Source organism: Capra hircus, unplaced genomic scaffold (assembly GCF_001704415.2).
Source record: "Capra hircus breed San Clemente unplaced genomic scaffold, ASM170441v1, whole genome shotgun sequence".
Taxonomy (NCBI): domain Eukaryota; kingdom Metazoa; phylum Chordata; class Mammalia; order Artiodactyla; family Bovidae; genus Capra; species Capra hircus.
This window is the reverse complement of record NW_017211963.1, coordinates 4,411-17,610: the sequence shown is the minus strand read 5'-3', so window position 1 is coordinate 17,610 and position 13,200 is coordinate 4,411. Positions and strand designations below refer to the sequence as shown.

Here is a 13,200-nt window from a genome sequence, read left to right as displayed (position 1 = left end):
CTTCAAGAAAAATTCTCTTCTAATGTCATGTTATCTTCTTTGCATTGTGAACAATATATTCAGTACTTTCAGTGTGTTACAAATACTCAAACTTTTAAAACATTAAAACAGCTAGAAACTATGATTTATATGATTCATACATTTGAATTCTGAAGCACAATAAACCTTATCAAAAGTAGAACATTTGAAAATACTAAACACCTCCTTCACCTCTTTACCTCTCTAATTTAAATCATCATTCATTAGGTATTTCTCATATGGATACAAGAAAACAGATGTATATTTTGTTAAACAAACTAGACCTAAACTCACTTACCATTTAAAACTGTAAGAAGATATGGGTTTTGTTCCCTCCACCCCTACTACTCTGCACTATTTAGGAGCCTGACTGCTCTCTTCCAACACAAAGGGAACAAAGTGCCCTGCCCACTCCCTAGATGTGGGAGGAGCTGCGGGACTTGGCCTTGGAAGGGGCAAAGGCGTCAGCCATGGGTGGAGCCCTGGCCTCACCTCTCAGCCCTGCTCTCTCCGCCTGATCTCTCAGAACCTCATCATAGAGGTCTGGGAAGGAACTAGGGACCCTACCATGGAACTTGGCTAGAACCTCCAGTACCTTCATCTTACTGGTCTCAGCACAAGCTCTCCGGCCCCACAGGAACTCATAGCGCGGAGGATCACTATTGGGCACCTGGCGGTAGTTCAGGTACTCCTTCTGCACCAGATCTTTGGTGATGAGCCTTCTGGGCTCCCCAAAGATCCAGTGCCTCCTCCCAGCATAGATCCCCAACATACTGAGGAATTCCCAGATCTGCTCCTCTGTGGCACGGTTACCATTCATGAAGACGACCCCCAGGAGCACCATGAGGAGACCAGACTTCGGAAGCCCCCCCTCACCACTCGGACAATCGTTTCCCCCGAGGTTGAGCTTGCTGATGAGGGTGTAGATGTTCCTGCTACGGTCGACTTCCTTCATCTCCAGGCCAAAGACCAGCTCCACGCGCTCAAGGGCTGTACTGAGGATCTCAGGGAAGTGCTGCCTGTACTTCCTGCTGACGATTTTCATCAGGGCATTCTGCGTGATGGGCTCCTTCTTGGTGTACTTCTCCAGCAGGAACTCCACCAGTATCCTGGCCTTCCTGGCCAGAGGATCTTTGCGAGTGCTCTGAGTGGCAGGGGCTGCCTGGGAGGCACCTGCACTTTCCTCCTCTGGCCCCTGGGCACCTTCATCAGATCCTGCACAGGAAGGCCCTGCATCAGCAGAGCTAGGGGCCATGGCTCCCTGAAGCTCCTGGTCGCCAGCAGCAGGGGAGCTCAGGGGAGAACCCTGAGGGGCAGAAGAGGGGGAGGAGGGGCACTCCTCCTTTGGGGCTGCAGCAGCACTGGCCTGGGCCTCCTGAGTGTCCCCCCGGACCTGGTGGCGTTTCCCGCGGGCATGGGACTTGTTCTTGTGCCTCCGAGGCATGCTGACAGCAGGTCAGGTACTGGAGGTGGGAGTGCAGGCAGGAAAGCAGGCAAGGAGGGCACCTGGAGGAGGGACAAGGACATGCTCTGAGAACCTTCAGCGAGGAGAGTCCTCCCTGGCTTGAATGGAAGCCGCCTCTGAAGGGTCCTTGAGACCAGTGCTCCAGGACCCACAGGGCTCCTGTTCTCCTGGTCAGCATGTCCCCTGAGACCGCTGATTAGCAAGGAAGAGTGAGCCCTGGGTGCAGCAGACAGTCCTGCCTGGGCATTAGAAGAGGGGGTGGGGGGGCGCAGTGGGGGCTGTCAGGGGAGGCATGTCCTCTCAGCTGACATTAAGAGTCAGGAAGAAAACTGGTGCGAGACACCCCCATATGCAACGCCCCGTGTCCTGCACCCGTCTGTTTCCCTCTCCTGTCTGAAATTGACGCTGCCACCTTCCCTGTCACCCCAGACGAGGAGAGGAGGGCGTACTCAGCCTCCCATGGAGGGTCCCAGGACCTTCCCTTCTGCTGTCTGGTGGCTGCCCCTTCACAACCAGGCTCCAAACTCCCCTTTCAGACCACCGCCCTCCTTCTCGATGTTTGGCCGGGAGGAAGCCCTGACCACAGGGGAGGGTCCTGAGTCATCCGTTTGTCGGGGAGGATGGTCCTCATCCTGACTCTACCGGAACCCTGATATTCTCCCTCTACTGACCAGCTGCCAGCCCCTCAGACCCAAGTCCCCTCTTCTTCGAGTGTCCCATGTCCTAATTCGCAGTGAGGGAGCCCCTCAGCCTTTAGATCTTTCTGGCGGCTGCCCGGATGATCCGCAGCCAAATCGCGGTGAGTGGGGATTTACACATGGCTGCCGTTCTGCTGCATGGAGACCCTCAGTCCCCCCGAGGGTCCCTCCTTCACTCCACAGGGCTCATGGCTCTCCCTCTACTGAGCAGAGCTGGGGTCCAGCAGAGCCTGACTGAGGCATTCTTTCCCGAGACCCCCTAGGGGTTAGTGGATGGTCTTGGGGCCTAAGAGCTAGGCTGGATCCTCTGGTCTGAGTGCAGGGCTAGGGTGGCCAGAGGCTGTGCAGCCCCCTCTTTTCAGATAGAAAAGGGATTCGGGGTGCAGAGACGTGTCCCTGCACTCGTAACTCACGTCACGTCCGATCTTGAAACCTGATGACACTTGGGACTGCTCCCTCTGGTCACCGTCAATGGCAGCTCTCAGAGGCACTGTCAAGGATGGTATCACTCCCCCAGTGCTTAGGCAGTCGTCACTTCCTGTCCTGCGCATCTGGGCTCCAGGAGGGCAGCAGGGGCGGGACCTGGACAGGCGGGGTTCCGGGGGAACTTCTCCCGGGATTGGCACGTGGACTTTCCCTTGACTCTTAAGGGGTCCTGGGACGTCCCTGTCCTGAACTGTCAGCTGGCTCACTCCATGCCTCTCACTTGCGTCAGCACCCGCAGCAGGAAGAATTGGGGAGCCCAAGCCTAACAGCCGTCCTGGAGCCCATGAGACCAACAGCGAGGGCTCTCTGGGCTCCCTCTTCTGGAGTAAGCGATGCTCTGTCGTTCTCCATGCCTTGCCTTACCCCTGTAGATGCTGGGCTACGTCCCATCTGCTGATCCGAGGACAAGGCTTCATATCGAAAATGTGAACACCCAAGTTTCGTGGTATGAATTGCACATACGTCTCATCTCACCATTTCTACCTGAGGCTTCCTGGAAATAGCTGCTGCAGGTAAGATGAGCTGAGAGGGAAGGATGGGAGACTGTCTTCTGAGGTGTGGAACCCCTCACATCTCACTCAGAAACTTCATTCAATATGACTGCTGACAGGGCGTGGAAATCCTTCCCTTTCTGGTATAAGTCCAGCCCTGTCCCCAGCCATGCTCATACCATTCCAGAAGAGTAAGTGAAGGGGCTCCTTAGCCTGACAGTTCTCACTGTGGGCTCTCAGTCGACTGCAGGGTCATTGCTCAAAAGTCCTGAGATGAAGTTCTGTCCTTTTGTACAATTCCTGTGATACTAACTTTTCTCTTTTAGTCCCTGGGTGATAGTCTATTAAGGTGATCATTTCAAAAGGCCAGTTCTTATCCACTAGCATTCCCTGGTGGCTCAGACAGTAAAGAATCTGCCTGCGGTGCGGGAGACCTGGGTTCAATCCGGGGGTTGGGAAGACCCCCTGGAGGAGGCCATGGCAACCCACTGTAGTATTCTTGCCTGGAGTTTCCCCTTGGACAGAGGAGCCTGGTGGGCTACAGTCCATGGGGTCGCAAAGAGTCGGACACAACTCACTAAGCACACACACAACAAACTTTGTGCTGGTGATTTCATGATCTGGGCTGTACTGCCACATCCAAGCCAAACTTTGGTGCTCCGTGGTCCTGGCATGGGGCCTCGGAGGTGCTGCCTCAGATTCCTTCAGTGAAGCAGTGGAGATTCATGATCCCAGGGCTCAAGTTTAAAGCCTTTTGCAGCTGATCCTGCTGTCTGCTTCCCTTGCAGGTTGCACATCTGTGCCAGTCTCTTAAGTACTCCCCCACCTGGGCACACTTAGGGTCAAGTTCTGTGGAGACTGACTATCCATCAGGGATTATTTACTTTTATGTTTTCACTTTTGTTAATAGTTTTCTTTATTCCTTCCATAAGATTTCCGTGGTTACTTCTGGGTACAAAAAACAGGAGACTGTGTTTCATTGTGGTTTCAGCTACTCGGAATGTGGTACTAAATGTGTATTGGAGTTACAGAAAATTGACAGTTTTACAATGTCTGTTCGTCATGAATATACATAACATACTTTTCTGTTTGAGCCTTCTTTTTCCTAAGACTCAGGAAATTCTTCTTGTTGCCTCCATGAAGACTGTATACATTTTTCTAAAGTTTCTTTGTAGGTAAATTTTTTCTATGGTTGCTTTTGTTTATGGTGTATTTTCTGTTACTTGGTGTAAGTAACTTTTGATTCTTCCAGACCAATTGGATGATTTTGCTACCGTGATTGTTTTTTTTATTCCAGATTTTGAAGTTCCTTATATGTTTGAATATTTCCTATCCTGTTCTCTATGATTTTTAATTTGAGAATCAAATTGTTACTCTTTTCTTTTGCTTTTCATTACTTTTGACTCTTATTCATTTGGCATTGTTGTATATAACTCTGGTGGCTATGTGTGAGTCTCCAGATTTTTTTTCTACTTTTTAAATTCATAGATTTTTTAGCAATTATTTTTAATTAGAAGATAATTAAATGGTGTGTCAGGTTCTCTTGTATGAAGCAGCTGTCAGTATACATATATCCCCTCCCTCATGAACCTCCCTCCCACCCCCAACCTCACCCCTCTAGGTCGTCACAGAGCTGATCCTGTGTCACCCAGCAACTTCCCCCACATGCTTGTTGTCCACATGGTAGTGCATATTTGTCCATGCCACTCTCTCAATTCATCTCACTGTCTGCGTCCCCCGATGTGTCCACATGCCCGTTCTCTAGGTCTGTGTCTCCATTCTTGCCCTGCAAATACATATGTAACTACCCTTTTGTGGCCTTTGTTTCTCATTCTCTTAATAGAATATTTTGCAGATAGAAGTTTTTAATATTAACAAGGTTCCACTTATTATTTTCTTTCTTGGACTATGCTTTTGGTGTTGTGCCTAAACTGTCATTACCAAACTCAAGTTTTGCCCTCGTGTTATCTTCTAGATTTTCTTGCCTATTCCATATGGCATGTGAAATCCTAGTCCCTGTCCAGCGATTGAACCTCTTCCCCAGAAGTGGAAGTGTTGAGTCACTGGACTGCCAGGGATGTCCCTGCAAATTTTTTTTTTAATTGTGAGTTTTTCATTTAGGTCTTTGATTCCTTTTCAGTTAATTATTTTGAAAGGTTTAGAGTTAGTATGTGGATTCATTTTTCTTAGATATGGATGTCTAGTTATCTCAGGACTGTAAGTTTAAAAGACTGTCTTTTTCCATTGAATTGCCTTTGCACCTTTGTTAAAGGTCAGTTGAGTGTTCAGGGTGTCTGTTTCTAGATTTTCTGTTCTGTGCCATTGATCTGTCTAGTATTTTGTTAATAGCATACAGTCTTGAGTATTGTAGCTTTAAAGTAAGTTTTGAAATCCAGCAATATCAATTCTTGACTTTGATCTTTAATATTGACTTCAGTGGGTGTTATGGATCATTTCATTTTTGACATAAAATTTAAATTGTTGGCTGCTATCTAGAAGCTAACTTGCTGGAATTTTGAACAGAATTGCATTAAGTGTCTAGGTTAAGTTGGAAATAGATGACCTCTCAACAATATAGCATCTCCCTATCTAAGAACATGGAGTGTATTTATTTAGATCTTCTTTAATTTTTTTCAGTGCAGTTTATGAGTTTTTCTCATGTAAATCTTATACATAATTTTTAAACAATTATTTCCAATATATTTTGGTGCTAATGTAAATGGTGTTAAGTTTTTAATTGCAACTTCCATCTCTTTATTGGAAAAGAATTGACTATTATGTATTAACCTTGTTAATATATTAATTATATAATAATTATATGTTGATAATATATTAACCTTACTAACATATACTCTTGGCTTATTAATGCCAGGAGTTGTCTTGTTGTTGATGATTATAATTCCATTTTTCCCTTCCAAATATCTGTATATTTTGCTTCCTTCTCTTATCTCATTGCATTGGCTAGGCCTTTCAGTACAGTGTTGAATAGACATGGTGACAAGGGATATCCTTGCCTTGTTCCTCACCTTAGTGTGACAGCATCTGTCTTCTCAGTAGAATGTTTTACCTGCATTTCTTTTTAGAATTTTTATATGAAGCTGAGGAAATGCCTGTCTGTATCTAGTTTGCTGAGAATTTTTATGATGAATAGGTGTTGGATTTTATTGGATGATTCTTTCCCTTCATCTGTTGATCTGATCTTGTGATTATCTTCCTTAGACTATTGATATTATGATTTATGATTACTGATTTTCAAATGTTGCACATCTGAAATGCATCCTACTTAGATACAGTATGTAGTTCCTTCTATGGATTGTTAGGTTTCTTTTCTTATATTTTGTTGGGGATTTTGCTTCTATGTTCATGAGAGGTAATTGTGTGCATTTTTTTTCTCTTAATTTCTTCATCTGATTTTGATGTTCGAGTGTAATACTTACCTCATAGAAAAGGAATTAAGAGGTGTTCTTTTTGCTTCTATTTTCTGGGAGAGATTGTAGAGAATTGTTATCATTTCTTCCTTATATTTTGTTAGAATTCATCAGTGGAAACATCTGGGTCTGTTACTGTCTTTATTGGAAGCTTATTAGTTAAAGACTAAATTTCTTTAATAGATACAGAGAGTATCTATTTTTCTTTGTGAAAGTGGTGCTAAGTTATACCTTCAAGCAGTTTCTCAGTTGAATGTTTCATTTTTGTAGGCACAGAGTTGTTTATAATATTCACTCATTATCCTTTTAATGTCCATGGAATCAGTAGTAATGGCCCCTCCTTCATTTCTACTATTAATTTAATTTGTATTTTCTCTCTTTTTTCTTGTTTAGCCTGGGGAGAATTTTATCTTCTTTTTATTTTGTGGCTTTAAAGAGACTTCTTTGGGTTTTGTTCTTTTTCTGCATTACTTTCATTTTTTCAGTGTCATTGGTTTCCATTTTGATTTCGTCTTCCTCTGCTTTTTCTCTTCTTTCACAAGTTTACTAATATAGAAGCTTAAGTTATTAATTGTAGGATTTTTTTTTGTTATAGGTGCTCAATGCTGTATATATCTCTTTAACTGATTTTGCTGTATCACACAACTTCTGATAAATTATAATTTTGTTTTCACTTTGTAAAAATATTTTAAAATTTAATTTCTCATTAGATTTTTTCTTTGGCCCATGTGTTATTTAGATGTTTACTGTTTAATCTGCAAATAATCTTTAATTTTCCTGCTGTCTTTTTGTTATCAATTTCTAGTTTATTTCCTTCACACTCTGAGAGCATTCTCTGTATTATTTGTATTGTTTTAAATTTGATGATGTACATTTTATGGCTTAGACTGTGACCTGTCTTGATGTATGTTCCATGTGAACTTGAAAATAATGTGTTTCCTCCTGTCATTCAATATTCTATAAATGTCATTTAGATCTCGTTAATGGTTGTTACTATTCAGCTCAACTGCGCCTTACTGATTTTCTGCCTACTGAATCTGTCAATTACTAAAAGAGATGGGTTGATATCTCTTATGAGAGTATATTTGCCACATCAATGTTTGCTCTGGGTACTTTATTTTAACAAAGCTTCTTTTGGTCCATATGTGATTTCTTTGAGTGTTGACCACTTTAAGTAATGCCCATTTTTATTCCTGATTTTCTTGTTCTGAATACTGCTTTATCAGAAATAGTTTCAGTGAGTACAGTTTTTTATTTTTTATTTTTTTTTACCACTCATATTAGCATCGTATAGTTTTCTCTGTCCCTTTACTTTTAATCTATTCATGTCTTTGAATTTAGAGTGGGTTTCTTATAGACCCCATGTGCTTAGTCGCTCAGTCGTGTCTGACTCTTTGCGAGCCCATGGACCATAGCCTGCCAGACTCCTCAGTCCATGGGGATTCTACAGGCAAGAGTACTGGAGTGGGCTGCCATGCCCTATTCCAGGGAATTTTCCCAACCCAGGTATCGAACCTTGGTCTCGTGCAATGCATGTGGATTCTGTACGATCTGAGCCTCCAGGGAAGCCCAAAATAAAGATGAACAGCAAGGGCAAGGTATATTTTTGTTGTTTCAATTTCTTTTCATCAATCTCTACCTTTTAATTTGTGTATTTATACCATTCACATTAAAAATTGGTTATGGAGAATTTGTTTAACATTGACCATATTCGTAACTGTTTTCTATTCATTGAATTTACTCTTTGTTGTTGTTGTTGTTGTTGTTTTAATATTCTGCTGTTTTTCTGTCTTGTCTACTTTTGAATGAAGATTTAACATTATTTCATTTTCTCTCCTCTTGGGAGATCAGTTCTATGTTTAAAATTTTTTTACTGCTTTTTGTAGAGTTTGCATGATACATTTGCAACTCATTCAAATTCTCTTTTAAATAACATCATCCTGCTTCATGGTTGGTGCAAGTATCTTGTTTCCCAGTTCCTCCTCTCCTGGCCTTTCAACCATCTCTGCCATTTTTCTTTTATCCATAAGGTATAATCACTAAATGCATTGTTGGTTTATTATTATTTTCAATAAATACTTATCTTTTTGATCAATTGAAGGTAATACAAAGGTTTAGTTTAACTTCATTTATTCTTTCTGTAACTCTGTTCCTTTCTTTACATAGGCCAGAGTTCCTGACCTATATAATTTTCCTTTTCCCAGAAAAATTTCTTTTAGCATTTCTTGCAGAGTAGTTCTGCTAGATTTCCATCAGTTTTTGTTTGTTATATAAAGTCTTTGTTTTTCATTATTGTTGAAGGATTTTTTCCCCCTTGCTACTAAATTCTAGGTTGGTAGTAGTGTTTTGTTTTTTCTTCAAATAAATGAATTGAAACTCTAATTCTAGTCTTTTCTTGATAGCATGGTTCACGAAAAGAAATCTTAGGTAATTGTTACTCTTGTTCTTCTATAGCAAGTTCTTTTTTTTTTTTTTCTTCTCTAGTGTTCCTCAAGAATTATGTTTCCTTTTGGTTTTCTGAAGTTTGAGTGTGATATGCCAAAGTTTAGATTTTTTTTTCTTTTCTGTTTATCCTGCTTGGTATTCTCTGAGCTTCCTAGATGTCATCCAACCATTTCATCTTCTGTCGTCCCCTCCTCTTCATGCCCTCAATCTTTGCCAGCCTCAGGGTCTTTTCAAAAGAGTCAGTTCTTTGCATCAGGTAGCCAAAGTATTGGAGTTTGAGCTTCAGTATCAGTCCTTCCAATGAATATTAAGGACTGATTTCCTTTAGGATGGACTGGTTAGACCTCCTTGCAGTCCAAGGGACTCTCAAGAGTCTTCTCCAACACCACAGGTCAAAAGCATCAATTCTTCAGTGCTCAGCTTTCTTTATAGTCCAACTTTCACATTCACACATGACTAGTGGAAAAAGCATGGCCCTGACTAGATGGACCTTTTTGGCACAGTAACATCTCTGCTTTTTAATATGCTGTCTAGGTTGGTGATACCTTTTCTTCCAAGGAGTAAGCGCCTTTTAATTTCATGGCTGCAGTCACCATCTGCAGTAATTTCGGAGCCCCAAAAAATAAAGTCCGTCTCTGTTTCCACTGTTTCCCCATCTATTTGCCGAAGTGATGGGACAGGATGCCATGATCTTAGTTCTCTGAGTGTTGAGTTTTAAGCCAACTTATTCAGTCTTCTCTTTCACTTTCATCAAGAGGCTCTTTAGTCCTTCTTCACTTTCTGCCATAAGGGTGGTGTCATCTCCATATCTGAGGTTAGTGATATTTCTCCCAGCAATCTTGATTCCAGCTTGTGCTTCCTCCAGCCCAGCATTTCTCATGATGTACTCTGCATAGAAGTTAAATAAGCAGGGTGACAATATAGAGCCTTGATTTGTTGTTGTTCCATGTCCAGTTCTAACTGTTGCTTTCTGACCTGCTTACAGATTTCTCAAGAGGCAGGTCAGGTGGTCTGATATTCCCATCTTTTTCAGAATTTTCCACAGTTTATTGTGATCCACACAGTCAAAGGCTTTGGCATAGTCAATAAAACAGAAATAGATGTTTTTCTGGAACTCTCTTGCTTTTTTGATGATCCAGCAGATGTTGGCAATTTGATCTCTGGTTCCTCTGCCTTTTCTAAAAGCAACTTGAACATCTGGAAATTCACGTATTGTTGAAGCCTGGCTTGGAATTTTCTCCTCATTCCTAGATCTAGGACATTCTGCTGCTGATGAGCTGTGATTCCCTTTATTTGCCTAGATCTTCAGTTTGGGGTGGCTGTGGTTTTCCCTGTAACTTCAGTTTTCTGATAGATCCTAGGAAGAGTTTTTGATTTTCTGTTTGTTCAGGTTTTTTCTCATTGTGAGGATTGGAGTGATGGTTTCTGAGATATTCACATGGGAAAGCAGGAAAATTTTTGTCCAATAGTGGAGATGGTACCACATATCCATGTATTGTTTCTTCCTCTTTTGGGAATTCTTTCTACGTTCCATGGGGCTTCCCCAGTGGCTCAACCGTAAAGAATCTACATGCCAGTGCAAGAGATGCAGGTTTGATCCCTCATTTGGGAAGTTCCCCTGGAAGAGGAAATGGCAACCTAACCCAGTATTCTTGCCTGAGAAGTTCCATGGACAGAGGAGCCTGGTGGACGACAGTCCATATGTTCACAAAGAGTCAGACATGAGTTAGCAAGTAAACAGCAACAAATGACTTAATTAATTATGGCTATGGAATGAAACCTCCAAATGAATCCTAATAAGATGGTTTGGAGAGCTTCCAGTTTGCTGAACACATGTAGGAGATGTGAGGGTGGTGGAGCTGGACAGGGTCTCAGAGCTTCGCACCCCTTTCCCACACCTCACTCCAAGCATCTTGTCCATTTGGCTGTTAGGGAGTCAGATGTTTTATGGTAGACCAATCATCTAATAAGTCAGCTGTTTCCTTGAGTACTTTGAGCTGATTCAGAAAATTATTCAGCCCCGGGAAGGGTTTGTGGTAACCCCAATTTAAAGCCAGTCAGTCAGAATTACAGGAGACTTGGATTTGACTAAGTGGACTGAGCGACTGAACTGAACTGAAGGTACTCTTGTGGGAATGAGCCCTTAACTTGTGAGATGTGATGCTAACTCCAGGTAGATACTGTCAGAAACAAATTGAATCATGGTAGATACTGAGCCGGTGTTAGAGAATTGGTTTTTGTGTGAAAAACAAAGAAAAACTCATACATTTGGTGTCAACAGTATTCAAAATACTGTGCAAAAAAAACTGTTCTTTCCCTTTACAAATGCATTTTCTCCTTTTTCTGTAAATGCAGTGGTTTCCAGTTGTCAGTTTTTTTCTAATATAATATCTGTGTGTTCCTTGTTGCTGTTTCTGCTCTTTAGGTGCTAGTCGTGTTCCTTAGACACAGCCTATTTCTTCATTTAATCACATGGCTGTGTGAGAGTGATCTTTGCTCAAGTATTCCTTTATTGGGACATTCTTACCTGGACTTTGTGTCAAGGAGGGCGACCCTGTTAAAATGGTTGATCCATTTTCTGTCTTTTTGTATGATTTAGAAGAATTCAAAGAAGATGGTGATTAGTTTCTCCCTGACCATTTGGTGTAATGGGCCACCAAATCTGGCTTGTCATGGACATTTTGATGGTACTGTGGGTTTGGACTACATTGTCAATTTAGTGATGTATAGGTTTCTAAAAGCTGTCCCATTTTACTTCAGTTTTAAAATTTAGTCATGATACTTATAATAAAAATAATCATAAACAACACTATGGAGAATAAGACAATGAACTTAGTAGACTTGAAACTCAGCATCAATAATCCTCGATAATTATAGGAAACAGCTTGTTCAGTTTAAAGTTTATTTATTTATTCATTTGTTTATTGGTTAATCACTCCTGAGACAAAATTGCATGCTTCCATTAGAGATATGTAGTGTTTGTTTTCTACTTTGTGGCGGTACTGACAGTTGGTGAGGATCTTCCTTTCACCCTTATCCATTACTTCATTAGGGTCGGTAGAATGCTAATTCTCTAGTTATTCCCTGGTGGCTCAGAGGTGAAGAATCCACCTGCAATGCAGGAGATTTGCAGGAGATGCAGGTTCGCTCCCTGGGTTGGGAAGATCCCCTGGAGGAGGAAATAGCAACCCACTCCAGTATTCTGGCGTGAGAAACCACATGGACAGAGGAGCCTGGCAGGCTATGGTCCAAGGGCTCACAAAGAGTTGGACATGACTGAGCGACTAAACAACAACAGCAGTACACATACCGTGCGCACGCGTACACACACACACACACACACACACACACATAGTGGAATCAATCATTTGATTATATTATACATTATACAAAATATTATATATTAAAAATATAGTTCATTCCAAGAAGTAACTTCTACCCACCAGAAAACTATGTTCACCTCTTGGTGAATGTTGAGCCAAATGACACAGCCCAGTCAAAGAGCAGGAGAAGGTAGGATTTATTACTTGCAGCAAGTAAGGAGAACAGCAGGGATCATTCCCAAAACAGTGTTTCCCTAGACAGCAAAATTGGGGAAATTTTAAGCTAAGGGTACATACATATTCATGAAGGGGCTTGAGCAGCAGAGAGTTCAGCATAGAGTTGACACAAAGTTCGATGGAGTCCAAGCTTTACAGGTGATTGAAGTCATGAGGTTAGAAAAGATAAAATCACCATTCCTTCGGTTCCAGTTGATCTTGAAGTTGATCACTTGAGGGCATTTGAATTCTGCAAAACAGCTGAAGGATGTGCTTCTGGCTAATGTTTATCCTTGAAAGGACCAGGAGTATTTACAACTGATTTATTACCTTTGCCAGTGATACTACTCCTGCCTGATAACAGTCACTCATTGCTGCATTCTTTTGTTTCCTTAAGTTCATTATCACTGATGTCTGTTCAAGGGTAAACATTGTCCAGAGGCTTCGATCGCAAAATGACTTAGGCCAAAAATGGCGTCTCTTATGTCAAGAAAGCCATGCCAAGTTCTCTTTCTCCAGGACCACCTATCCTATCTGCTTACTTTACCTCTTACTCTTTAAAAAATTGCTTCTCATTCACACTATTCCCTAGTCCCTGGAAGCATCAGTCTCCGCTCTGTCACTTTGAAT

General features: G+C 42.1%; 1 protein-coding gene across 1 annotated transcript; it reads right to left on the bottom strand.

Moving 5' to 3' along the window:
* Nucleotides 1-433: 433 nt before the first annotated feature.
* LOC108635211 (melanoma-associated antigen B4-like) lies at nt 434-1,462 on the bottom strand. The gene has a single exon (XM_018045462.1). It carries the CDS (start codon nt 1,460-1,462, stop codon nt 434-436), a length of 1,029 nt encoding a protein of 342 aa, XP_017900951.1.
* Nucleotides 1,463-13,200: the final 11,738 nt, after the last annotated feature.

Bases quoted from the DNA above. Each gene is read 5' to 3' on its own strand.
- LOC108635211 (XM_018045462.1), bottom strand. From the start codon at position 1,462: ATGCCTCGGAGGCACAAGAACAAGTCCCATGCCCGCGGGAAACGCCAC.